Below are 26,307 nucleotides of genomic sequence, written 5' to 3'. Positions count from 1 at the left end.
CCCAGGCACCGTGATGCGCAATTGTTTTTAAATTGTTTTTAAAAGCATTATGTGACTCAAACTCCTAGAAATTATTGTCTGCATGTGTCCTTGCCCTATTATTATTTCACCAAACTTGTAGAACTGGCCTGATTTGCTTACTGCAAATAAAACTTTATTCTGCTATGGCTTTTTTTTTTTTTACATTCCCTAAATTATCCTCTACTGTTATATGTAAAGGCCCTTGAGAAAATAACCGGCCATTTACGGGTAACTGGTCCCCAACTTGAGGATGGGCTGAAACCAATGTTAGCATGGACAGGCTGTTTAAATGCCTTCTAGACCCTTTTTGATTGGTAAATTTGGATACATCTGTTTGTTTTTAAACATTTCTTCATCTAAAATCCTTTGCTTACAAAATGGGTACAGGAATGTATAATGGATAATGGATACAAGAATGTCTGTCTCTTTGGGGCTTTGTGATAATCGACAAAGAAACAGATAAAGCGCCTTGCATGGAGCTTCCCATGTTGAGCTACACAGTTCTACAAAGTTATTATTCGTTGCTCCTTTCTTCCAGGGGAACCGAAGCCTATAACTTTAATGAAGATTTCCGGTGAATTTAGATAGGGAGGCAGATTTTTGGATGGCTCAATGATTCTTTTTAAGAAGACAGGACGTCCATACATTCAATACTGTCGCACTTTTGAAACACTAATGCTTTATAAAATATTAACTGAAGTACTCTGTGTCTTCTCCTAGGATCCTTCTCTAATTTTATCCTGGACTTGTCCCTGCGTCATTTTCAAAGTCTTAAGATGACTGGTCCTTATATGCACCGATTCAGGTGGAGAGTGTTTTTTATTTCTCTTTCTTTTTCTTTCTTTTCTTTCTTTCTTCTTTCTTTCTTTCTTTCTTTCTTTCTTTCTTTCTTTCTTTCTTTCTTTCTTTTTCTTTCTTCCTTCCTTCTTCTTTCTTTCTTTCTTTTTCTTTCTTTCTTTTTCTTTCTTCTTTCTTTCTTTCTTTCCTTTCTTCCTTCCTTCCTTCCTTCCTTCCTTCCTTCCTTCTTTCTTTCTTTCTTTCTCTTTTTTCTTTTCTTTTTTCCTTTCCTTTCCTTTCCTTTCCTTTCCTTTCCTTTCCTTTCCTTTCCTTTCCTTTCCTTTCCTTTCCCTTTCTTCCTCTCCTCTCCTCCCCTCCCCTCCTCCCCTCCCCTCCCCTCCCCTCCCCTCCCCTCCCCTCCCCTCCCCTCCTCTCCTCTCCTCTCCTTCTCTTCTCTTTCTCCCCTTGTGTCCTCTGTTGACACCTCGTGGATTCCCTACGTTAGAACTCTAAAAAAAAGAAATACGCTTTAAATCTTGAAATGCCCAGTGCTTAACGGTAGGAGTCATGTTTCGATATTCAAAAACTTTGGAGGAGAGAGAGAGAGAGAGAGAGAGAGAGAGAGAGAGAGAGAGAGAGAGAGAGAGAATTTCATTTCCTCAATATCGAAGGGAAAATTGAGCGACACCTGGTCTGCTTTTATGTTCTTTTCAGTTTCTGGCGATAAAGATGCTGGGACAGTAAGAGGCAGCGGGGCAGAGGCTCGGAGCGCGGGGGCGCGGGGGCGCGGGCGCGGGCGCGGGGGCGGGTGGAGGGAGCGGCGGGCGCTGGACGCCCTCCGAGGCCCACACGGAGGTTCGCGCTCCCTCTCCTTCCCCTTCCTAACCGCCGGCGGCCTGTAATTAGCGGAGCAAGTCGGTCTGAGCGAGGCACATCACCGGCTTTCCGCGAAATGATTATGTCGCTGCAGCTCTCGGACACGTGCGCCTCTAAGCCTGAGACACACAGAGATGTTTTTCTTTCTCGTGGCCGGGGGCGGGGGGGGGGGGAGAAGCGGGAGCGGCGGTGGTGCCGGGAGCAGAGCGGCGCCCGGCGCGGGGAGCCAGCGGGGCCCCCGGGGGCGTGGGAACGCGGCGCACAGCGCCCCGCGCAGGCCGCGCTCTGGCGACCCCAAGGGGCGGAGCGGAACGAGGCTCCCCTCGACCCCCCGCGCCGCCCCGCGGCCCCACGGTGCGCCCCGGCCCCCGCGGCTCCCGGGCCCGGCCCGCGGCGCCCCGTCGCCGGAGCCCGCGGGGGAAAGGGCCCCGTGTGGCTGGAGCGACGCCCGACGCGGCCTCCGGGGCGGGGACAGCCCGGGCACCTCGCGCCGTCCCGCCCAGAGCCGGCGCGTTCCGGGGGTGGGGGCCGGGGCGCGCGGTGCCGGCCGGAGCGGAGCGCGGCCCCGCGTCGCCCGCGGCTCGGGCAGGTGCGCGGCGCGTCGGCCCCGGTGCTCGCGCCCTCCCGCCCCGCGGCCCGGGCGCCGCGCCCGCCCCGCCCCGCCCCGCCCCGCCCCCGCCCGCCCGCGGGCCGCCCGGGGCAGGGCCTGCAGCTGCGGCCGGCGAGCGGCGCGCGGGGCATGGGCCGGCGGCCGGCGGCGGAGGGCGGCTGAGGGCGGCCGAGGGTGCGCGCCCGGCGGGGACCGAGCCGTCGGCGGCACAGAGCCGGCCCCGCGGCGGGCGGCGGGCGGCGGGCGGCGGCGGCGCTGCCGGGAGCGATGCGCTGAGCGCGCCGAGGGCCGAGCGCGGGGCTCGCCGGCGGCGCGGGGAGCCGACCCCATGGAGCCGGCGCGCACCGGGCGGAGCCTGCGGGCGCCGCCGCCGCCGCTGCCGCTGCCTCTGCCGCCGCCGCTGCCGCTGCCGCTGCTGCTGCTGCTCCTGCAGGTGGCGGGGCCGGCGGGCGCCCTGGCCGAGACCCTGCTGGACGCGTCGAGGGCCGTGGGCGCCAGCTCCAGCCCGCCCAGCCCCGCGAGCGTGGTGGCTCCCGGGACCGCGCCGTTCGAGGAGAGCCGGCTGCCGGTGTTCACCCTCGATTACCCCCACGTGCAGATCCCCTTCGAGATCACCCTGTGGATCCTGCTGGCCTCCCTGGCTAAGATAGGTGAGCGAGCTGGATCCACCCGCTGGGGTGGGGGCGATCGCGACGGGAGGCGCGGGTGGGCGTCCGAGCCCGCGAGGTGACCCGGGGTCGCGGCCACCCCCCCTCCCCGCGGACCGGGGCGGGGGCGACGACGCAGCTTCTGTTCGAAGGGGACCCCGGGAAGAGCATTTTCATGCGTTGCTTCCTAAGTGGACATTGGCCTTGAAATAGCCCCAAACTCTCAGCCCCTCACAGACCCCGCCGGGGCCTCGCTGCTTACCGTTGCCTCACATGCCCAGCGGGACACACCTGTTTGCCCAGGGAGGAGGCGACGGGGCTGAGGCTGTTGCACCGGGAGAGGGGCGCAGGCTAGCACGGAGGAGGCTGAAGCAGGAAAGCCCTGGATGCTCTGGGCAGACAGAGGCGCCTTGGCCACGACACAGACCCCGCCATGCACCTGACTAATGAAGTGCCTGGGAGGGGACCAGGGACAACCGAGTGCCTGCAGCTGCGACAGGAACACCCTGTCTCCTCCCTCCTTTGGGCCGAGGCTGTCACTCTCCAGGAAGCGTTTTCTTAGGTGACCCAGGCCAGTGAAACGAGATGCATATTTAAAGATAACCCACTTTCCAAACTATCTCTTTAACTTTCATTTGGAAAGCAGAGGCTCAGAATGTATTTTCTTATCTTCATAACCCCTTCCCCCCCACCCCCCACCCCCCCACACATAAACTTTTGTTGTGATCATGGGGCTTTACGTTATTTTTACTTGATATTTTAAATACTTTTTCATTTTAAAATATGTCAGCTACTGTTAAGATTCAAAGAAGTTATTGGGTCAAAAGAGCGTCTGCGTTATTGCATACATCTTCTGCATTTGTCCTGGGAAAGATCCTGTGCTGTTCAAGTAAGGCAGGTCCCCATAAAGGATGAAGACACCTTGCCTGTCATCCTCCAGCTTATTGATTGGCGGGGGAGATGTCACACACACCGGCCGCCGTAATACAGGGAAGTGCTAAGTAGTGTGACCCAGTCAGAAAAGATAATGTGGCAGTGTAGGAGGCAGAAATCACTGCCTCCTGCAAAGGAAGCATTTAAATGGGGTTTTCAGGGATGACCAGGATATGTCAGCTGGAGATGAAAGGGAACAACGTTCCAGAGAGAAATAAACAAGGCATTCATTGGGGGGGAAGGCACAAAGCAAGCAGAAGAGATGGTTTGTACCGGGGTGGAAGTTGAGGCAGGTAAGCTCCATGGCAGAATAAGCTAATTTGATTCTGTAAGTGCTGACCAAAGGAGGCACATGCTATGTTTAAGGACTTTGCAGTCTGCAATTGCCTGGCTTTGACATGGTTGTATTAGTTGTGTGCTTTAATTCCACCTGAGAAATAGAAGCAGAGGAAATGGATTTCCCCACCTATCCAGCAGGTATGCACATTTGCATGAACTTGTTGCCGGTAATGATAAGCTCAGGTACTATCTCCGCATATGGTCCTCACAACATGTGGGAAGAGCAGATATTAATACCCCCCCACACACACACACACTTGGTAGAGGTGGAAACTGAAACTCCAGGGAGTTTACATGAGGTGCCCACAGGTATACAAAGTGGGGAGCCCTGTCCACTCTCTCTCCCAGCCTCCATCACTGGCCTAGTGCTTGTGTGCCCTGTTTCCATTACTGCTTCTTGGTTGCCATTTCTATTCAATTACAACTCTTTGTTTTGTTCTTCGCTCTCAATTATTTTAATCTAATTAATTACACTAATAACAGCCGCTGGTAGGCACTTAAGTTCATTATCTCTAATTTTCACAACCATCCTGGGTAAGGATGATTACCCCGTTTCCTATGCAGGGAAGCAGAAGTGGGGAGGTTACCTTGCTGGTGGGTGGGGAGCCAGGATTCCACCCAGGTCGGCCTGATGTGAGTCTCATGTTTGTGTCTGTCCTGGAGGCTTGTTTTCTTACATGAGGATTAAATGAGACTACCTATGTTTAACATTCTTAGAAAATCCTGGGCATGGAAGAAGCGCTGAATATTTCATCATTAGCAGGAGTGGAAGAGGAGTGACAGTAGCCTCACGCAGTGCTCTGGCACCGTGTCTCCTTTTCCACTGTGCTGGGCTACCTCCTGTCTTTCTCTGTTTCTGTTTTAGGCTCAGCCTTTTCCAGGTGTTCTTATTGCATGGATTGCTTTTTCGTACTTGGTCTTTTTCTATCATGATCTATTCATCTTGTTTGACCTTATGTGAATTGTGTAATATTTTATTAAAATGCTTGTATGAGTTCATAGTTGTATTTATTGATCTGCCCATTGGCAGGATAGATGATAGATAGATAGATAGATAGATAGATAGATAGATAGATAGATGTGTTTATATTCCCTGGTACTTGCTGTTCTCTGGATCTTTCAGCCCACGCCTCCCACCAAATTCTCAACTTCACTGGCTACCATCTCCTTTTTCTCTCCTGCATCTGGGGCAACACAGAAATAGAAATACAGACAGATGTTCATATGTCCCAACCACAAGTGTCTGAGCACAGAGACCCAAGTGGAGATTGCCATGGGCGGGGTGAAGGGTGTAGTTCCCAAAGCAGCAAGTGTAATTTTTTACATCACCAAAAGCTGGCCCTTGGAGGTCTTTCCTAGGTTTTTCCTGTGTATAGTCCAGCCCTGTCCTCCTGATGTTCCAGGGTCCTCTGTCCTTTGAGGAGCCTGGAAATGCCCAGATATCCCCCACCATCTCCCCCAGGCCCTAAACTTTCTGTTGCCTTTGGGGACGACTGTCCTTGTACTGCCTTTCCAGCCCATTGAGCCATATCTAGTCATTCAAATTCTATTTTAACTTCTGCACTGGAGAAACTGTTATTTTGGGGTGACTTATATGACTACTTATATGACTTATTTTGCTCATATTTGGGGCAGGATGATGAATTGAGCTGTGCAGGGGACTTGACACAATGAGATAACACATGTGTTAACTTATGCCACATGCTGTGGTTTCTATTTGGGGCACTTTTATGCCGTGAACCCAGTGTACTTGAACTTACCTGCCACAGAGAACATGAAGACCCACTGCTAGTGATTAATCTAAATAAAGGTAACAGGGTGCCCCAAATGGAGGCTCCTAATCACATCTGTAGGAGGTTTATATCATTCCTGATGGTGAATTCAGAATAGTTTGCTAGATAGCAGCACAATATAATCTTACAAATATTGCAGTCAGAAGTGAGCAAGTGCATTTTTGGCAGAGTGTTGAATGATTCAACTTTTCATTGTTTTACCTGGTTATCAGGGAAACTCAGTTTCTGAATTATTTGGTCAAAAACAAAGTTCTGTAGTCATGATGACAATTCAAATGCATATGTGAAGTAGGTTAAATAAATATCAACATAGCAAATTTAGTACACCTTTGAACCGTCTTAGAATTTTGGGAGGAAACATTTCCCAATTTGTTTTTCACTTAGATCCTTACACATGTGAACTTGTATTGCTCCTTTTAATTTTGAATATTTATATTTTGAATAACAATTGACTTTTTTTTTTTTAACAGAAACACACGCCTTATTTGGTAAATCCTATACACAGGGGTAGAGTTCTGCAGCATAGAATAATAGCCAAAGAACTAAGAAGAGGAACATTTCCTGGAGTGTTCTAAGATGGTCTTCTCTGATTTCCTTGCCCATGAAGTGGATCAGTGGAATTTGTCCTAAACTGGGTGAACTTGGGCATGTATTCTTCCCTCTATCAGAGTTCAGGGCCAGAGCACTGGGCCTCTGCTGTTTAAAGCAACGGAACTCTCTTTCTTGTCCACAGTGGCTTCCCAGATGTCCCCTCACTTATCTTGGAGGCTTGAGCTGGCCTGTTTGCCTCTTCCAGGTGTCAGCATGCATTCTGCCCTGTTCATTTCCTTAACCCTTAAACTTGGGGTTAGGATGCAGAATTTTCCACTTCCCTCTACCCTGTTGTCTTGACATTAAGTAACTTGTAGTATTGTTTTAAGGAAAAGGCAAAGCAATTTGGTCCATGAAGGTTTCTCCTCTGGGCTCTAGCCTGTCCTGATTTTAAATATGAAACCTGATAATTTCTACAGTTGATATCTATCTGTATTTGCTGAGACCTTGATCTCTTGATCTGGTTCTCTTTGTTGTATTTGGTTTTCCTGAAGCATATAACAGCAGCTGGTTGGTCAGCGGATTAATCTCATGATTTTTACCTATTTTTCTGAACCACATCTCATTTTGAACAAATTTCTGAAGCTGTCTTCCTGATGGCATGTGTTTGTTCTTAATAAAGCTAGAAGGAGAGTTTTGAATTCTTTTTGTCTCAAAGCTTCCATCTTTTCTCTTTCGGTTAACCATATATTTTATGCTTTCTGTGTAAACAGCTCTCTCGTATTCTTTCTACAGATCATTTTAGGTGCCTTTTAGAATTTTATCACTGCCCTCTAATGCAACAGGTAATTTTTCACCAAAAATGTTACTCTCTGTATCAACTTCCACAATGACAATAATAATTGTCATTAATGGGATACTTTTTCCAGAATTTTTCACATATTATGAAACCCTAAAATTATACAAAGAACATTTTGTGTAAGTATATTTATTCCTTGTAAGGTTGTAAAAAGTTACTTGTAAAACCAAATGAATTTGTTGATTTGTATGTGGATAGATTTTTATCAGTAATTCAATTGCCTTTAAAATTTGTAGTTCTACTTGGCTTATCTATCTTTTCTTCAGTCAATTTTAGTATTTATGTTTTTGTTTTTCTGGAAAATCATTATTTGAGTTTTTAAATTTATAGGAAGGAAATTATTTTGTATTATTTAAAAAGTATCTACATTATCTGCATGTATTGTCCTACCTTTATATTCCTAATGTTGTTATTTTTGTTTTTCTTTACCTTGAGAAAAATTCTCAGAAGTTTGTCTATTATATACTTTTTCAAAGAACTAGATTTTGATTCATTTTAGTTTACCAATTTTTTCTCTTTATTATTTAGCTTCTCCTACTGTATTGGCATGTATTTTGTTATTTTTTTTCCATTCCTGAATTTAGAGCTTAGCTCATTAGTTACTGAATTCACTGGTTTTCTAATATATTGATTCCCACTATACAAGGGTAATTAATCCCTGAAAAAGCGCTTACAGTTGAAAACATAATTAATATTACTTTCAATAATTTCAATGACAAATATTTTTATAAACTCCTGTGCTCTAAACTTGGCATACTCTTATGTTCAAATGACATCGGTCTTATTAACAGGGACAAAACTACTTCAATAGTTTTTTTAGTTATTATAACTCCTAAGAAGCCATTTGTCTTCATTAGTTTCTCCAAAATACAGCTATTTACTTGTTTCCATTAAATTCAAAGCTATGATAAACTGACACTTAAGACTATGTTACAAAGCATAGTCATGGTAATTCTAAGTTTATGTAAATTCATCTTTATTGCAAATTATAAGAGAGTGGCAAAGACTAAAGAATTCAGGGAGGTGATGTAGATGAAGTTGTACTTTCCTAATAAATTGCATGAAATCATTATTGCTAGTAACTGATAAAACATGTATATTCTGAGATCAGAATTTAATACAACATATTAGTGATAAAGCTGGAAAGATGACTGATGTATCTTATGCATCTTATCAGGGGCACTCTGTCACTAATTTAATGTCTGTAAAATCTAATTTAGTCTTTATGAAGTCAAAGAAATGCTTCATGAGCTGAAGTAGGAATATTAAAAGAAAGTCTTCTTAAGGGTGGTTTCTCATGATCCAGATGGGTATATCTTAGAGGAATGGCAATCTATGTATTGAAGGCTAGAAATACTTTGTTTTTTCCTATTTTAGTTGCATTGTAGAGTTTTGATATGTAGTTTTCACTATTTAGTTTTTAGTATTTTAAAATCTCCTTGTGATTTTAAAAAAAGATTGTATTTATTTATTTAATACTTCTTTATTTTTGAGAGAGAGGGAATGAGGGAGTATGTGAGCAAAGGGAGGGGCAGAGGAACAGACTCTGAGCTGAGTGTGGAACCTGATGTGAGGTTTAATCTCTTGGTGGTGAGATCAAGACGTGAGCTGAAATTAAGAGTTGATTGCTTAACTCACTGAGACACCCAGGTCTGCCTTGTGATTTTTTTTTTATTCTAGCCCAACAATTATTTAGAATTGTATAATTTTTAGTTAGTAAACATATAGCTATATGATAATTTTTTAATTTTTTTCATATTTTAGTACATTTTTGGTTAGATAAGCCTGATACTGATTTTTATATTGCTTGGGATATTCTCTGTGATTTAATATAAGGTCCTTTTTAATTTTTATTTAAATTTTAGTTAGCTAACATAAAGTGCAATATTCAGTGATTCATCACCTAATTGTATGGTCCTTTTTAAACTGAATTTTCCATGTTTTCTTGAAAAAGATTGTATGTTCTCTATTTGGTACAGGATTGTATAAAGGCACATGTGCACATATGCATATACACATACACAGATGAAATTGAATTTGTAATTATCATGTTCAGATCTTTAATAGAATTACCAGGTTTTTTTTTGGCTATTTTATTAGGTTATATGATACACTAAAATCAGTCTTTAAGATCGTGATGCCAATTACTGTTTATAATTTTAATTTTTGCTTTGTATATTTTGATGCTAAGTTATTAGGTGCATACTAGTTTAATATTCTATCTCCTGAGTGAATTTGTCCTTTAACTATTAAGTTATGAATTTCTTTATTTTCAATAATATTTTTGTGGCTCATAGTCTGTTTTTTTCTGTTACTACTATTACTATTCAAAATAAAACTAGATTTTACACATCTTTTTTCTGTATCTGTTTTCCACATCTATGTTTTCCAGACATATCTTTTCCTATACCATTACTGTCAAATCAACTAGATAATTTTCCTTTTGGTATATTTTATTTTTGTCTTGAATTTAAATTTTAATAATACTTGTAATTTCAAAAGAAGTGCAGTTCCATTTATTATGAGTATTATATGTGGGTTTACTTTGTTCTTTACTGTCTTTTACTTGGTGTCTTTAGTTTTCTTGTCATATTTTGGCTTGGTCAAATTTTTTCCCTTTGTATATTATATATACTTATACATTCTGTTTCTATTCCTTTTATAGTTACTCTTTACTTTTAATCTGATTACCTGATTTAAAGGAGCCAGGCCAGATTGCTTTGGCTTACATCCCAATTGCATTTTCCTACATATTTTGTAGTTTTATGATATTGTGTGCATAACTTAAACTCTCTGGGTTCAGTTGCTTTATTGGTTAAATGGGTATTGTAAAAGTACCAGTGTCATAGGCTGTTGTAAAAATCAAATTAGTTAATATATGTAAAATCTTAAAATATTTTTTTGGAACATGGTAAACATAGTATTTGTATTACTGTTTTATCCTCTTTCTGAGTAATAAACTTTACTTTTTTAAAAAAGATTTTATTCATTTATTCATGAAAGACACAGAGAGGCAGAGAAATAGGCAGAGGGAGAAGAAGGCCACCTGTTGGAAGCCTGATGTGGGACTCAATCCCAGGGCCCTGGGACCACACCCTGAGCTGAAGACAGAGGCTCAACCACTGAGCCACCCAGACATCTCTAAACTTTAAAAATTTTGACTGATTATCTGCCTATTATAGAATTTTAACTTTTGTCTTATAATCCAGACCTGGTTTATAGTTAACTTCTTCCAAATGAGACTTTAATTCTTAGACCTGGTTTGTATTTAATTGCCTCCAAGTTAGTTTTTAATTTTTAAAAGCAGTGTTTACATTTGCAAACATGCTTACCATTTTTTAAAAATTTACTTCTTCTGTCTCCCCTTTTCCCCCAGTTGTTTTCTTTTTACTGGAATATGTTCTTTGGTGGATACTTCAGGGAGGGCCTTTGAATGATAAATTCTCTTAATCTTTGACGATGTCTTCATCTTGGTTATTCTCTTGAACAATTATATAACAGAGTATAGGGGTTGGAAATATTATCACTTATTAGTTGAAAGACATTATTTCATTACTTTCTGACCGTTTTTGTTGCTGAGGAGAATTATATTGTCCCTTTCATTGCCCTTTGGAATTAATCTGACTTTTCTGTTTGCTTGTATTGAAGAATCTTCATTTGGTTATTTTTGATATTCCTCTCTTTCTTCACTGTGTCTAGGAATTGATTTATTTTATTTTTGATTTTTGGAACTTGGTGTTTCCATGTTTCTTAATGCTGTTTCATGTTTTTCATCTCTTTGGTTTTCTAATTTTTGGTAGTTTAATCAGATGTTTTTTCTAGTACCCCATTACTCTTAGAGTGTTTCTGTGCTTAACCTACTCATTGAGTTTTTCATTTTAATTTTCATTTATGCTGTTTTGTTTCTTTTTAAAGTATATCTGCATTTTGTTCATACTTTTCTATTTAATTACTTTTTATTCCTCCTTCAGTTTTTTCATTTATTTAAACTATACTCATTTTATAGCTTCTCTTTAGATTTTTCTGTTATTTTTATTTGTTCTTATGTTAATCACATTCCTATGTTTATCACATTTACTGACTTTCCCTTTTGGGTATTTATTTCCTTACATAGATTATGTTTTTTATTGTGAGCTTAGCTTCAGCAGGGGATGTTTACTTGGAAGTGGTTTGTTTCCCTTAAGTTATGAATGGTTCTTAGAAAAATGGTTTTGAGTTTTCATGCTGGGACCCAGAGTTTTAGTGGCTGGCTTTTAGTACTAGCTTGGTTTTCCTATATGATTCAAGTGGACTTTATACCTGTATGTGGTGTAAATCTGGAATTTTACAATTCACAGGTAATTTTTCCCTCTGTCCAAGGCCATAAAGAGTTGATGTGTTTCCTTCTATTTTTCCTTGGCTATAGGCATCTTTTAGTATTTATTTATTTGGCACAAAGTAGCTCTTTGAGACTCAGGAATTTATGCATGAATGCTTCCCTTATTGGTCTGATGTCAAATTTCTTGTCTTCATGTAGGTGTTCGAACACTGAGTCCTAGCACATAGGGCAAGTAACTTGTCTGAAATCCACCTAGTTCACTGTGGCTTAAAATCCTACTGTCATCTCTTGCTTAGATTCCTCTCTTTACTTCTGGCCTTCCAGACATTTTCCTTTATTTTGAATGTGGCTAGATAGTAATCTTACATGTTTGAACTAAGAAGTGGCTTTATCTGTGTTCACATTGTTGGATGGCTCAGTGACAGTTTACTTGGCACTTTTTAAACAGATGCTTGCTATATAATGTTTAAAGTCCATGAATATGCTCTACCCCTAAATTATCATAATGGACTTTCTTTAATAAGGTAAGGTGAATGTAATATGTGCTTTCCTAGTTTTTCTATGTGTAGGATGTGAAGATGTGACTATTCTGCTTTTATCTTTATATTTTCTTGGTTGGGTAGAAGAGAAATAACTCATCAATTGAAGAAGTGTTGGACCTAAGTTTTGGAAAAGGTGTCCTCAGATTATAAGTAGGAAGACCCTATTGCAATTTGAGTTCTGCCATCAACTTTGTCGTATGACCCAGCCAAGTTTTCAACTATTTGGTTCTCACATTTAATTAGTAGAAGTAGGGATATGTATCTGCCCCATCTGTTTAACACTTCCACAGGGATAATATGAGATAGTCTGTAGGGGAGGAAGTAATTTATTACAAAGATTTTACTTTTATAGCAAAAGAAACTTAAGCCAAGAGAAGCATGTGTTTATTATATTAAAGTGATGTGCACACATGGGCGTATTGTCATTCCAAATGAGGCATGCACAATTACAGGTTACTCTCTTGCAATTACATCTTTTAAATGTAATGAATCATAATTGATGTACTTCCTGTAACAATCCTGCACATTGTTCATCACTGTCCAAGGGCTTTCTAATTTTGATTTGTAAAATTTTTGAAGATGTATGTATTCCTTTCTCTCTTCAATAATTCCAGGGGAGGGCATGGGAACTCCTTTGAAAGTGATGTGTCTGTGACATAATCATATTTTAAAGGTGAGTTTCATGTTATTACTTAGCGTTGACATACAAAGGCTCACATGTAAAACAAGAAAAATCAGATTGACAATTGTATTTAGAAATTTCAACTGAAAATGAGACTGATTGTACATGACTGCCTATATGTGAAAGTGCTCTGTGATCCATAGAAAGTTCCTCATGGAGTCCGAAGCCGTGGAACAATTGTTTCACCATATTCCTGTGACTCTGCCACTGGCAATTCTGCTACTCCCTATTACTAAGCTGCTTTCCTAGGGATCCTGGGGCTGGGAAATCTGATCAGTGTAAGGCAGCCGAGCAGAGTCTTTTACTGTGGCATTGGACGGTGGAGATGGGTGGGCCCAGATAATCCCTCTATCACGGTTTCATTAATAAAATAATAATAGCTAACAAGGATGAAGCATTATTCCATGCCAGGCACTTGGGCCAAGTATTTCTTACCCATTATCTTATTTAATCTTCACAGCAACTCTGTTTGGTAGGCACCATTATTACCCCCCGTTTTAAAAAATAGATGAGGAAATGGGTTGAGAGAGCTTAGGTAACTGGTCCAGGGTTTCACAGTTCTTAAGTGGTAGATGTGGGATACGTGGCCAGTGTACTTCATCGATCCACTGTATTTCACCCTGGAGAAGAATGTTAAGTTCTAGGCATCTGTCTGTGGTCTCCAGAGCACCTCAATGTGCCTTATCTCCTACACTCTTAACCTTAATCTTGACTGTCTCAGATTTTTCACTATAAAATCAGATAATGATAATTACATCCTATTTACTTCACAAGACCATTGTGTGGACCAACTGAAATAATGTATGAAAGCACATTTGACTCCACGGGTGACATTAGTCTCAACTCACCACAGCTCTGTATATACTGGTGGAACAGAAGGAGCTATGAGAGGTACGGAAGGCAAGACTCATAAGTGGTATCAGAGCTGGAACTTGAGTCTAGAATTTCTGAATCTTGGTCTGGTTTTTGCCATCATGCATAACTTAGGGAATATAGAATTCTAGTGCTTTTGAAAAAATGTAGATTTAACATGTTGAGATTCATAGGATAAGAGTTCAACCCATCACTGGGGCCACCATGTAAATCTTAATAGGCCAAAGTACAACTTTAACAAGTTTCCAGGAGAGAAGGTGTTAAATCTGTTTTGTGGTTGCACGTGCATGCACATGTGTTGAATTGCATACACACATATGCACCTGCAGATACATGTGTACACATGAATGACATTCATTAGGATGGAAGCTCTATGAGGGAAAGGACTTTGTCTGTTTGACTCGCCATCTAGAACAGTGCTTGTCACACAGCAGGTACTCAGTAAATAAGTGCTGAGAAAATAAATCACTAAATAATATTCAGAGACACTTTTTGTTTCACCTCAGCTTAATTATGTGGTAATTAAGGTAACTGTGCACCCTGGTTTGTCCATGATACCCATGATTTGAATTCAATATCCTAGTGCCCGCATTAATAGAGTGCCCTTTACTCTCAAATACACTAGTTCACATGATCATTTATTTGGTCTCTCTACTTACAATATATATACTGTTACTGCACATACTTTGGGTGGTAACTTCAGCTCTGTTGCCCAAAATCTGAGCTCTGCCACTTGCTCACTGTGGAGTTTGGGTGAGTTAATAAACCTTTATAACCTCAATCATTTCATCTGTAAAATAGGCTAATGGTAGTAGCTTCCTCTATTAGGTTGTTGTGAGGGTACAGTTAATGCACTTAGAAAACTTGCCACCTTTGGATCTTGGAAATGTGGTTCATGCTTGGATAAGAACAGAGGTCTTGCTTCCTCCTCCAAAGCACAAAGCCATTGCACCAGGAAAGTCTGTTTTTTTCTAGTTATTCTGTAGCGAGTTGTTAGATCACCTGAATGGTTCTGTCACCTGCTATTGGGGTTATGCCTGGGTTTCTCTCTAGATCATATATAGTTCAGTTGTCAGTGTTGCATAAATTAAAAAAAAAATCTATTTGCTTTTGTAAGTTAATTTGCAATGGGAAAGAAAGGCAGTGCACACGCTTTGTTTGGTCCCAGGGTCCTGTGTTGGAAATTAAAGGGTGAACAGCCAGGTGTAATAGGTGGGGGGCTGAAGAGAGGGCCCCCCCATACAAGGCTCCTGGTCCGGTGAGACCTACTCCGTGAGCTCTCTTGTTGGCCCTTCTCCCAACACCCTCTGAGCTGCTAGGGATACTCAAGTGTCCCCAGGGTATGTCAGTTCACACACAGGGGAAATGTATTTCAGCGGATCATTTCCAAGTCCTTAGGTACTTTTTTTTTTTTTTAACTGTTTCTTTAGGAATCGAGGGGGAAAAGGATTTTAAAACAATGTGCTGCCCCAGGTAATCATTACCATTTAAAAACTGTCAACTGGCCCTGCATGTGAGCAGTATTCTAAGGCAGAATCACACACTGGCTGAGTGTTCATTTTCTCGAACGAAACACCAGGATGGTGTGGAAATTGTCACCGCTCCTTTCCATCTGGTTGAAATGTTGGGTCTTGAGGATTGACAAGAATGCACTGTTCATTTCCACTAGTCTTCTTAGGCAAATGGCATCATTCTTTATGCATCCCCTGGTGACCTGTCTGGAAGGGGCTGAAAATGCTGCCTCTGGCCTGAGGAGCTCACATCTTTAAGAGAACTAGAAAGTATATGTATGCCTGTGTGAAGTAGCTCCTGCCCCGGTCTCCTGGGTCCTGGTGTGTGGGCTGCCTTCCTTCAGCACCTTTATCACTATCTGACATGTGTTTATTTATTCATTAGTCACCTGTGTGTGCTCACTGTCCCTCCCTTCTCAAGTAGAGGCTCTGGGCTGGGGGCCTTTTGTTTTTGTCTACTTCGGTGGAGCTTAGGAGGCATACAGTTAAAACTAATGATGTCTCCATTCTCAGTACTGTTTTGTATTTTCAGCTGTTTTACATTTATAGCCTATTCTGATGCTCACAAGAGCCTTCATTTGGTTTTGTTTTACTGCTGACATTTATCATTCACTCACATGCTTACATTCTAAGCTCAGTGGGTGAATGCTAATGGTTTTGCTAAAGGGATTTGGTTGATAAGACTGCTAATTTATGTATTTAATGACTTTACTCCCTGTGCGGTGATTTTTTTTTTTTGTCTCTTTTCATTTGGTCTTGATGTCTCAATTTTGTGTTTTGCTTTTTTTTTTAAGATTTTATTTTTATTTATTAGAGAGAGAGAGAGAGCACGCACTTGTGCACAAGCAGAAGTACAGAAGGAGAAGGAGAGAAGATCTGAAGCAGACTCCATGCTGCATGTAGAGACCAATGTGGGGCTCAATCTGATGACCCTGCCTGAGATCATGACCTGAGGCAGAACTAAGAGTTGGGGTGCTTAACTGGCTGTGCTGCTCAGGCATGCCTCGGTTTTGTGTTTTGAAGTCACTGAAACCAGGGGAGTTACTGCTATTACTGAATCTCTGAACAAACATGTATAATTGGCAGGACTCCAGTTTTTCATTTTTCCACTAAATATGTTATAGTATTGATTATTATTTTACTAAAATGTAATGGTTATGATGATGTTGGAACCATAGAATTCTTATGATCTGTACATCTTAAGAATTGAAATCCTCTTGGCCTTTGCGACAGCGAGCAAATGGAAAGACACATGGATGTGTAGAGACCACCGAGTTGGTCATCGGAAGCTGGAGAGGAGGCAGAGTGAACAAAAATATGATGATTCTGGAGGTTTAGAAAATAGTATAATTTACCAAATAGGGCAGTTTCTTAATTTAGCTCTAGCCGCTGGTGTGCGCCCAGCTCCCCTCCGTGTAAATAACTGGGGACTACAGCTAAGTGTTAGCAACCACTTAATTGAAAAATGAAATTAGGTAGCAATTACTGGCAATTGTGGGTTCCTCTGCTATACTTTGATCTATTTATTTTAAGCAAGTGGTAAATTTGTTTAGAAGTTGGACTCTCAGAGGAATAAAAACCAAAAAGGATATAAAACTCCAACACAAGGTGGTTGAGTGGGTGGGGTAGGCTCCCTGGATAACCGTGTACAACTTAATGATCGGTGGGCAAACAACAAAACCAAAATTGGCTTAAATCATTTACTAGCAGATGGCTGAAAGAATAGCAAATCTGGGGATTTAACGTCTAGCCCGGGGCAATAGAAAAGAAATTGCTTTCAACTGTTGACCTGCAGGGAAAGTTTTGACTCTAGGGTAGAGTACACCAGAACCCTCATCACCTCTCCTGGACCTTGGATCCTGGGGCCACCTCCCTGTCCTCCTTCCCGATCCGCAGAGGTCTATTCAGGAATAGTTAGCAGAGCCTAACTCCTTGGATTTTGTCATTCCCTCTAAATAATGCCTACACCCGGGAAAGTTTTCACCCTCGGAAGGATCTGTTTCAATCTAACCCTTCCTTGGCCAAACTCCTTCATCAAAGGGTGTTACTAAAATGGGGGAAAAAAATAAAGACAGAAAGAGAAAAGTGTGGGCCCAGAGCCACAAGGGGGTGAAACTCAGTAATGATATTTAGAACATGCGGCCTTCGAATCTGCTTCAGAGCTGTAACATCTACACCTGCTGTCCTGACAGATTCAGAACGAGTTCTGCGATGACTTTATGTGTACTTCATGAGAAACATGAGTCGAGGACTTTTCTAAATAAGAATTTGCAGCGTGTCCAAGGGATTCTCTCATCATTTTAACAGCATGGATCTTATTTCCCACCTGGCTACATGAGAAATTCCCCTGGTATCTGTGGATTACTTTACTTGGCATGGGGAGGCACATATCTCACACCCAGACATAAAATATGCGAGAATACTTGGGACACTGTCCAGCATCATTGTTATTTCCTGGTGCAAGGGTTGCTGCCTTGGTGGGCGGTGAGGGTGCACCCAAACCAGTTACAGTTTCTGGGTTGTGTTGTGTGGATGGGGTGGTATGTCTCTTCCATCTTGGTTGCATGGCGCTCACAGAACATTCTGCAAAACTCAGAGGACATCATAATCTGAGCATGCTGATAGCAAGAACTAAACATCTTTGGAATCCATCCCCCTGGCCTATCCCACCTGTAGCTTCTAGAAGGAGACTGTGATGCATTAAAAGAAAGTAGTCGAAGATGGTCTCCTCCGGCAGGAAGTAACCAAGATGATGAGGTACATCATTGGTTTTGATCCTCTGAAAACCCGCTAGCGGTAAGCAGTCTAATATAAAATTGGAAACCATGAATAACTCTAAATAAAAAGCAAGAGGGCAGCCCTGGTGGCGCAGCAGTTTAAGGCCACCTGCAGCACAGGGCATGATCCTGGAGACCCGGGATCGAGTCCCACATCGGGCTCCCTGCATGGAGCCTGCTTCTTCCTCTGCCTGTCTCTGCCTCTCTCTCTTTCTCTCTCAATAAATAAATAAAATCTTAAAAAAAAATTTAAGAAAGAAATATAATTTATAGAAAAACACAGTGTTTATTTTAATTTGTTCTTTCTTCACTGGCTTTCCTGACTCTTTAAGCACAGTTTCTTATCTTGGAAAGGAAGAGCTTGATTTGCTTTTTATAAGATCATTACACAACGTAATTATGGTAGGTGTACTTTACATAGATGCTAGTTAGCTAGCCTCTTGCATGACAGTCTCTCTTAAAATTCCTGGGAAAATAGTGCACCTTTTTTTGGTCACAAGAAGTACCCAAGGAGCAGCCAGGGCCTGTGATTGTCACGTCATGGAATTGATTATTTATAGAGATATTGGAGGACTGTGGATACGCTGTGAGGCACAAGCCTGGGAGCCGCATGCTCGCCACTGTGGCTCAGCATCTTTCCCAGCCAGGAGAACTCCTTTCGGGTGTGGCCTGCCCAAAATTGACATGGGCAGCAAAGCGTGGAGAGGCTCTGGGCCATTTGTTCACCCTCCAGGCCCCTGAGAGCCAAGGGATTCAGTGCCCCCTTCCTGCTCAGGGCATCATTCCTCCCAAACACCTCCATGTGTGGAATCAAAAAATTCTCTGTCCTTTGAAGGGAGAGCTTGCTGTTGTTTCAGTTCTTGACTTCCCTTGGAACCCAGAGAGAGAGGGGGTCTCTTCTTTTTTCTCCAGATTTCTGAGAGCAGCACCTCCAGTTGCATCTGCCTTTGGCCCCAGTAAATATATCTTTTGTGGGACATAAAAGTCTTAGCATTGGATACCGTGTCTTCCACGAGGTGTGGCAAACCAGGAGGACTCACAGATGGCTCTTGTGCATGTGTCTGCGTGTGTTACATGTGCCACCATATGCGCACACACACAACTTTTAAGTCCATCGTGAGCCATCACAGGGTTGCCAATTAAAAACTGAATATGAACTCTCTGCTCATGGATGTTTGCATAGTCTACACAGCCAAAATACTTTTCCAGCCCTTTGGTTATGGGCTAAGGCTTTTGGCCCGACTTCTTGTAGAAAGGAAAATGTAATACTGAGAATTGATCTTATCTTGAAGATGGCCCAGGAATGCAAATAATGAGTGAGACTGAAGAAAGGGTTTAATGCAAGTGGTAATGAGGCAAGGGCATGAGTCAATCCTGTGCCCAGCCCTGGCTCAGGGGTCAGATGAGGAGGCAGCTGTCTTCAACAGAGAGGAAAGCTCACAGCCGGCAGTGCCCTCCAGAAATTCTCTCAGTTTCTGAGACTGAATGTGAACCAACTCTAAGTGTGCTGCATAGGCCCTGTCAGGATGTCCCATTGACAGAAACCAGCCCAGTAAGAACGGGGAGGTACCCCCAAGGAGCTGAGCCCTACTCACTTGCTTCAGAGATGGGAAACCAGTCCTATAAGCCACAGAATCATGGTGCTAAATTGTGTTGTCATTGCTTCAGTTCAAGATTTGAAGTCAGAAGTCTAAAAAGAATGGTGAAGAGAAAGAGAATGAAAAGTTTCCCGCCCTCATCTCCATTGCTGTCTTAGAGAGCCTCTGAAGATTGGCTTTTGGACTTGCAGTCTAGTCAGGTAGCAGACAGTGTGGCCCTATGAGATGGGTGGAGGAGGATGCCAGGGGTGGGGGAAGCTGGCGGGCAAAGTGGAGAGCCAGCACTTGCCCTGACGACAGGAAGCGCCCGCCCAGCTCCACCCCGTTGCCAACCTGCACAAATTGGGAGACAGAGAGCCCAGTCTGCTGATTTTTCAAGATAAACTAACCAGAGCATTTTAGGTGTGAAAATTCTCGGTTTCCAGAGGCTAGCTCAATATTCAAGAACATCAGCTGAGCAAATAAAGTAGGTCTGTGGGCCACAATGGGCCCCTGGTCCATTGTGTCACCTCTAGTCCAGACTTTTTCACGTTACTTGAAAAGTTGCTTCTACCCTTCATATTTGCTTATAAATGAGGGATCTCAGTCTATTGACTTATGCGCTCAGGATGGGTTGGAACTTGTGAAGTTAATAACAGTCAAAATGAATACCATCCTCCAAATGTGATTGTATCACAAAAAGAGAAATAAGTAAAAGTGATGACGTCCTCTTACCATTGATAAAAACGGGGAGGCCCTTATGGAATCTCTAAGTTAAAGGTGTTCCCGTTTTACACCTTGAATGAGCAGCACAGGTGTGGGAAGCAGTGCTGGGATGGAGGTCAGGCTGCTGGCACATCCCTCTCACGCTGCCTCTGACATTTAGTCGAGTCACACAGCAACCTCATTATTTATGAAAGATAAATCCTGTGGATAAATCAGATGCTATCCTGACAATTGTTAAACAAGACAAGCATTACTTCCCTTCACTTCCCTTCTGTTTTGTTAATTTAAATAAGAATATCTGGTCTTGGGGATCCCTGGGTGGCGCAGCGGTTTGGCGCCTGCCTTTGGCCCAGGGCGCGATCCTGGAGACCCGGGATCGAATCCCACGTCGGGCTCCCGGTGCATGGAGCCTGCTTCTCCCTCTGCCTGTGTCTCTGCCTCTCTCTCTCTTTCTCTGTGTGTGTGACTATCATAAAATAAATAAAAATTAAAAAAAAAAAGAATATCTGGTCTTAGGGTCTCAGCAGATGACCAGGTCCCCTACCAGAGGTTCATTCCTTTAAAAATGTGTCTGTGAAATAAAAATAAGTGAATTTAACCATTTCAAAGATAATAAAAGCAAATAACATCTTTTGCTGTTGTTCACTGAGCATCATTTCGAATAAACCCATAGGAGTATTGCCGTAATAAACATATGTGCTGTGGTGGATTGGGATGTCACAGCAGCATGTTGTACCTCACTCAGGCATGTCCGTTCTTTGATACTTTGCTGCTAGCATTTTTGTAGGAATTAGTTATTTTACCCTTTGCATTGCAGAGAAGTCTGATTTTTTTTTTTTTGCTTTTTATTTTTGGACAGCCTATGCTTTGCACATTTTGTTGTTCTCAGTCATTTCACCGTAAACTTATTTGCTGCAAGCGTTTTGCCACATGTCTAATTGGCTGTAAGGCAATTTTGCCATAAAAGAGAAAATCATGAAAAATAACAGGAACGTTCATTAAAGAGGACATAATGCAACGTGGAAAAATTAAAGTGCCATAAAGATATTTGCCATAAAAGCTAAAGCCATGAAAAATAAAACAGGGGCATTTAAAAGGACATAATTAAACATGAAAGAATTAATGATAAAGTTCATTATTAATGTCTTCCTTCATTTAGAGAGGTGTCAGTTTTCCAAATACTAGGATGAACATTTGCAACCGAGCCTTTGTATTGCACTGTGAAAGGCTTCTACGCTGCTATTCATTCTTGACATATTGTCACATGTCAGTTCACAGGCTTTCCAGAGTTCTACGGGGAATGTACAAGACATACTAATGCTGTAATGCATTTTTAACTGGGCTTTGTTATCATTGTAACTGAGGTGTTATTTTCTGGTGTAGTATGCAGTCCAGCTTTATCCTCTCTTATTTCCCATTTCCAGTAAGTTTTATCACCGTGTTCTCTGGCCAATCCATACATTAGTTATCGTCCACTTTGTTAAGACCACCGTGTCTGCTCATCCCTGTATAAAACATTATGAGCTCTAGCCAAGAGTGAGATAATGTCAAAATGGGAACTTTGTCAATGGAGAAAAACCAAAGTGTCAATCAGTTCTTCTGTCTTTTACAGCAGAATTGCCTTATGGTCAATTAGTTAGCAACAAAAATGTCGGCAAGTGAAAATGCTTGTGGCAAGGATGTCTGCGGTGAAAATACCAGACACACGTTTTACATCACCACTCTGAGAGTGGCCTTTCAAGGCCCCATTCAGAGACTGTGGGTCAGCTGATCAGTTGATTATTTTGGGTTATGTGCCCGGTGGCAGTGCCTATCAGCAGAAATCAGTTTTAGCTACATCTTTTCATACCTGTTTGCTTAGCAGTGTTTGTGCAGCTATATCAATATTTCCTTTTGTTGTGTCATAATTATTTCATAAGAATGAGTAGCAAAGTGAGACACAAAAGTGAAAATTTGTTTTCTATCGTGGGAAAATACACATAACATAAAATTTACCATATTCACCCTAACGAGTACAATTCAGTGGCAGTAAGTCCGTTCTCAGTGTTGTACAATCATCACCCCTCCTATCGCCAGAACTTTTCCATCTTCCCAGAAAGAAACTCTGCCCATGAAGCAACAACTCCTCCATCCTCCATCCTCCCAACCCCTGGGAACCTCTATACTACTCTTCTTCTCTGTGAATCTGACATCTCTAGATACTTCATGGAAGTGGGATCATACAGTAATTGTTCTTCTGTGTTTTCTGGGAGTGAAGTTTTTTTTTTTATAAGAAACACTTTGAATGTGTGTTTTTTTAATTTTTTAAAAATTTATTTATGATAGTCACACACACAGAGAGAGAGAGAGAGAGGCAGAGACATAGGCAGAGGGAGAAGCAGACTCCATGCACGGGGAGCCCGACGTGGGATTCGATCCCAGGTCTCCAGGATCGATGCGGGCCAAAGGCAGGCACCAAACCATTGCACCACCCAGGGATCCCGGGAGTGAAGATTTTTAAGGAGGAACAACAGAGCTCTTACAACATTAGGGAAATTGAGGTGAAGGTAGAAATCACCATCAGTGATGAAAGCATAAACCTTTAGGGTAATCAGATACAAACCAGTTGGGGCATTCCATGATAAATAAAATAGCAAAACTGCAGATTAGAGAAGATGATAGGAACATTGGAACTGAGAATGTGAGTGGAGACTGTGATAAAAGGCGAGGCCCACAATCCTTGCTGTCAGGTGCTTGACCCCCCCCCCAGCCACGGCATGCACATGTGGTGCATTTTTGTGCTGTGTCTGTCCACAGGCATGGACTAAAACCCCTCAAGGAGAAGAGCCAGACCAACAGGAAGGTAAAGAGCTTTTCTCTCTATTGCCATTTCTGTCCACCTGCTCCGAAGTAGGCAGTGGGAGTGCAGAATTGAGAAGAACTTGCCACCACCCTGAGAACATGTCCTAGGGGGTGAAGCAGACGATCAAGTGGATCTGTGCACCCTGCTGCAGTAGGTAGTCTGCTAACGGCCTCTGCACAATGTGACTGAAGACACAGAGGCCCATGAGTCACTCTCTGTCCTCTCAAAACGTTTTATAAACATCTTCGTGGAGAGTATACCTGTCCTTCACATCATTGCCCGTACTGGGTATTACTACTTCCCAGTACCTTGAGGTAAATCCAAACTATGGAATACAAGGCCTAGGGCACGTAACTCTCACCCTCTCTTGGATTTCTCGCAGCGCCTCTTATGGGCCACACTTGGTGCCCACCCTAGTGAGCTTTTCACCTGCTGTTCCCTGTGCTTGGAAGCCCCTTCCACGTCTCTGGGCCTTGCCAGTTCCTCCCCCTCATTTCCTTAAGGAGCCCCTCTCCAGTGGGGCAGACAAGATTAAATCGAGACTTTGCTGTGGTTCCACGGTGACTTGCATTCCCTTTTCATAACAAGCATGACATTTGTAACAACTTCTTTGACGTCCTTTGTCCCTGTAGATGGTAGACTCCGTGGACACAGAGCCATCTCTATTTTGCTGTGTCTCTGGTGCCTTGTACACTTCATAATGGTGAGTGCTTGGAAATGCTTGTGGGTCAATAAAAGAATAAATGGTCATGTAACTTATTGATCAGTTTTTAGAAAGGATGAAGATTTTCTTTGCAATTATTTTTCCATCATATACATGGTTTCCATTCTAATGATTTACAAACTGTTCAGTCATTTCTCCAACATATATGTCTCGAGCACCAACTTGGGGTTGTAAAAGTCAGCAGGCCACCTTTCTGCCATCTATGTATTTTTTTGCACAGTAGTTACAACTTGGCATTTGGAATCAGGATTTTGTAGATGATCTTTTATCAATTTCAGAAAGTTCCTTCTATTAGTAGTTTGCAGAGGATCTGTATCATGAACGAATGTTGAATTTTTGCTAAACACTTTTTCCGCATCAATCGCATAACTTTTCCTCCTTATTTTCTTGATCTGATGGGTTACATTGGTTGGTTTCTGAATACTGAGCCCCATTTGCATCCCTGAAATAAACCTCACTTGGTCACAATGTGTAAGTCTTTTTTATATATTGCTGAATTTTTTGCTAAGGATTTTTGCATTTATGCCACAATCCTGCACCCAGTTCCAGCGTCACCAAGCAATTCTTGGACACCACGTAGGTTCCCCTACAACTCAGTTCTGCCACCATCTACCAAGAGGTAGTGTTAGATTCCCCAGGTTAAGGGCTCAGTCCCACAAGACTGCCCTCTTATCAAACAAAGCTCTGCACCGGGAAAGGCATTGAAGAACAAATATGTATTTCTTATTATAAATTATCATATCATAATGCTCATAAAGGACATTGGTCTGATGCTTTATTTTTTGTACTCTTTGTTTGATTTTGATATCAGGGTAATACTAGTTTCATAAAATCAACTAGGAAATGTTCCCGCCACTTCTGTCTTTTGGAAGAGATTATATAGAATGGTATTATTTTGTAGAATTCACTAGTAAAACCATCTATGCCTAAAGATCTGGTGTTTTTTTTAGGAGTTGTAGATTACAAATCCAGCCTTTTTTTTTTTGCTAGTTACAAGGCTGTTATATTAGCCCCTTCATGTTGAGTAAATTGTGGCTGTTTGTGTTTTTGAAGGACTCAGTCAATTTCATCAAAGATGTCAGATATGTTTGTAAAGTTGTTCATATCCTCCTTTTGATGTCAGCAAGGTCTGTAGTGACTGGTTTCTTTCACTTAGCACAATGTTTTCAAGGTTTATCTATGTTATATCATGTATCAATAGGTCGTAACATTTTATGACCAAATAATATTCCATCTTTTGCCATGTTTTGTTTATCCATTAATCAGTTGATGGGCATTTGGATTGTTTTCGTCTTTTGGCTATTATGAACAGTGCTGCTATGAACGTTCCTATACATGTTTTTATGTGGACACGTTTTCGTTTCCTTGGGATATGTACCTGAGAATGAAATTTCCTGGCCAAAGAAGTCTGTGTTTAACTTTTTGAGGCACTTCCAGACTGTTTTCCAAGATGGCTGTATAGTTTACATCCTAACAGCAGTGGATGAGGGCTCCTGTTTTTCCACATTCTCATTAATATTTGTGATTACCTGTCTTTTTGATTATAGCCATCCTAGTGTGTGTGAAGACCTTTAGGTTATTTAGAAGAGTGTTGTTGAGTGCCTACATTGTGATTTTCCTTTTTTTTTTTTTTTTTGTATGTGTTACTGATTTCTATTGACTCTATTGTGATGAGAGAATATATTCTCTATGATTTCAGTTCTTTTTAAGTTTACTGAGGTTTGTTTTTGTGGCCCGGGATATGTTCTATCTCAATATATGTTCTGTGGATTCTTTTTTTTTTTTTTTTTGTTCTGTGGATTCTTAAATGTGGATTCTGCTGTTGTTGGTTAGAGTCCTCTATAGAATTGATGGTCTAGTTATTCCATCAATTAATTGAGAGTGGGATATTGAAGTCATGTATTTGTCTATTTCTCCTTTTAATTCCATCACTTTCTGTTTCATGTATTTGTAGTTTTGTTGTTTGGTGCATATGCATTTAGGCCTGCCATGTCTTGATGAATTGACCCTTTTACCATTATGTAATGGCCTTTCCTGTCTCTGGTAATTTTCTTTGCATCAAAGCTTATTCCTACTTTCTTTTGATTAATGTTTAATGATATAACTTCATCTGTTATTTTATTTTCAACCCAGCTCATATCCCTGTATTTGAAGGGAGCTTTTTGTAGACAGCATATAGTTGGGTGATACTTTTTCATCTATTCTACTAACAGCTGTCTTTAATTGATGCATTTGAACCATTTACATTTTACACACACACACACACACACACACACACACACACATATATATGTAGGAATGTTTACATATATACATATATATGTGTGTGTGTGTTTAAATCTGTGACTT

General features: G+C 41.9%; 1 protein-coding gene across 1 annotated transcript in view; it reads left to right on the top strand.

The window, feature by feature from the left end:
- Nucleotides 1-2,612: 2,612 nt before the first annotated feature.
- The window catches only part of SLC9A2 (solute carrier family 9 member A2), a 94,194-nt gene continuing 70,499 nt past the window's right edge, over nt 2,613-26,307 (top strand). Inside the window, exon 1 of the mRNA XM_055328233.1 lies at nt 2,613-2,934. Coding sequence (XP_055184208.1) covers nt 2,613-2,934 — 322 coding nt within the window. The remainder of the gene's footprint in view (nt 2,935-26,307) is intronic.

The sequence above is a fragment of the Nyctereutes procyonoides genome, unplaced genomic scaffold, assembly GCF_905146905.1.
Source record: "Nyctereutes procyonoides isolate TBG_1078 unplaced genomic scaffold, NYPRO_anot_genome, whole genome shotgun sequence".
Classification (NCBI taxonomy): Eukaryota; Metazoa; Chordata; class Mammalia; order Carnivora; family Canidae; genus Nyctereutes; species Nyctereutes procyonoides.
The sequence above is the reverse complement of the archived record's forward strand: the minus strand, read 5'-3'. Positions and strand labels throughout refer to the sequence as shown.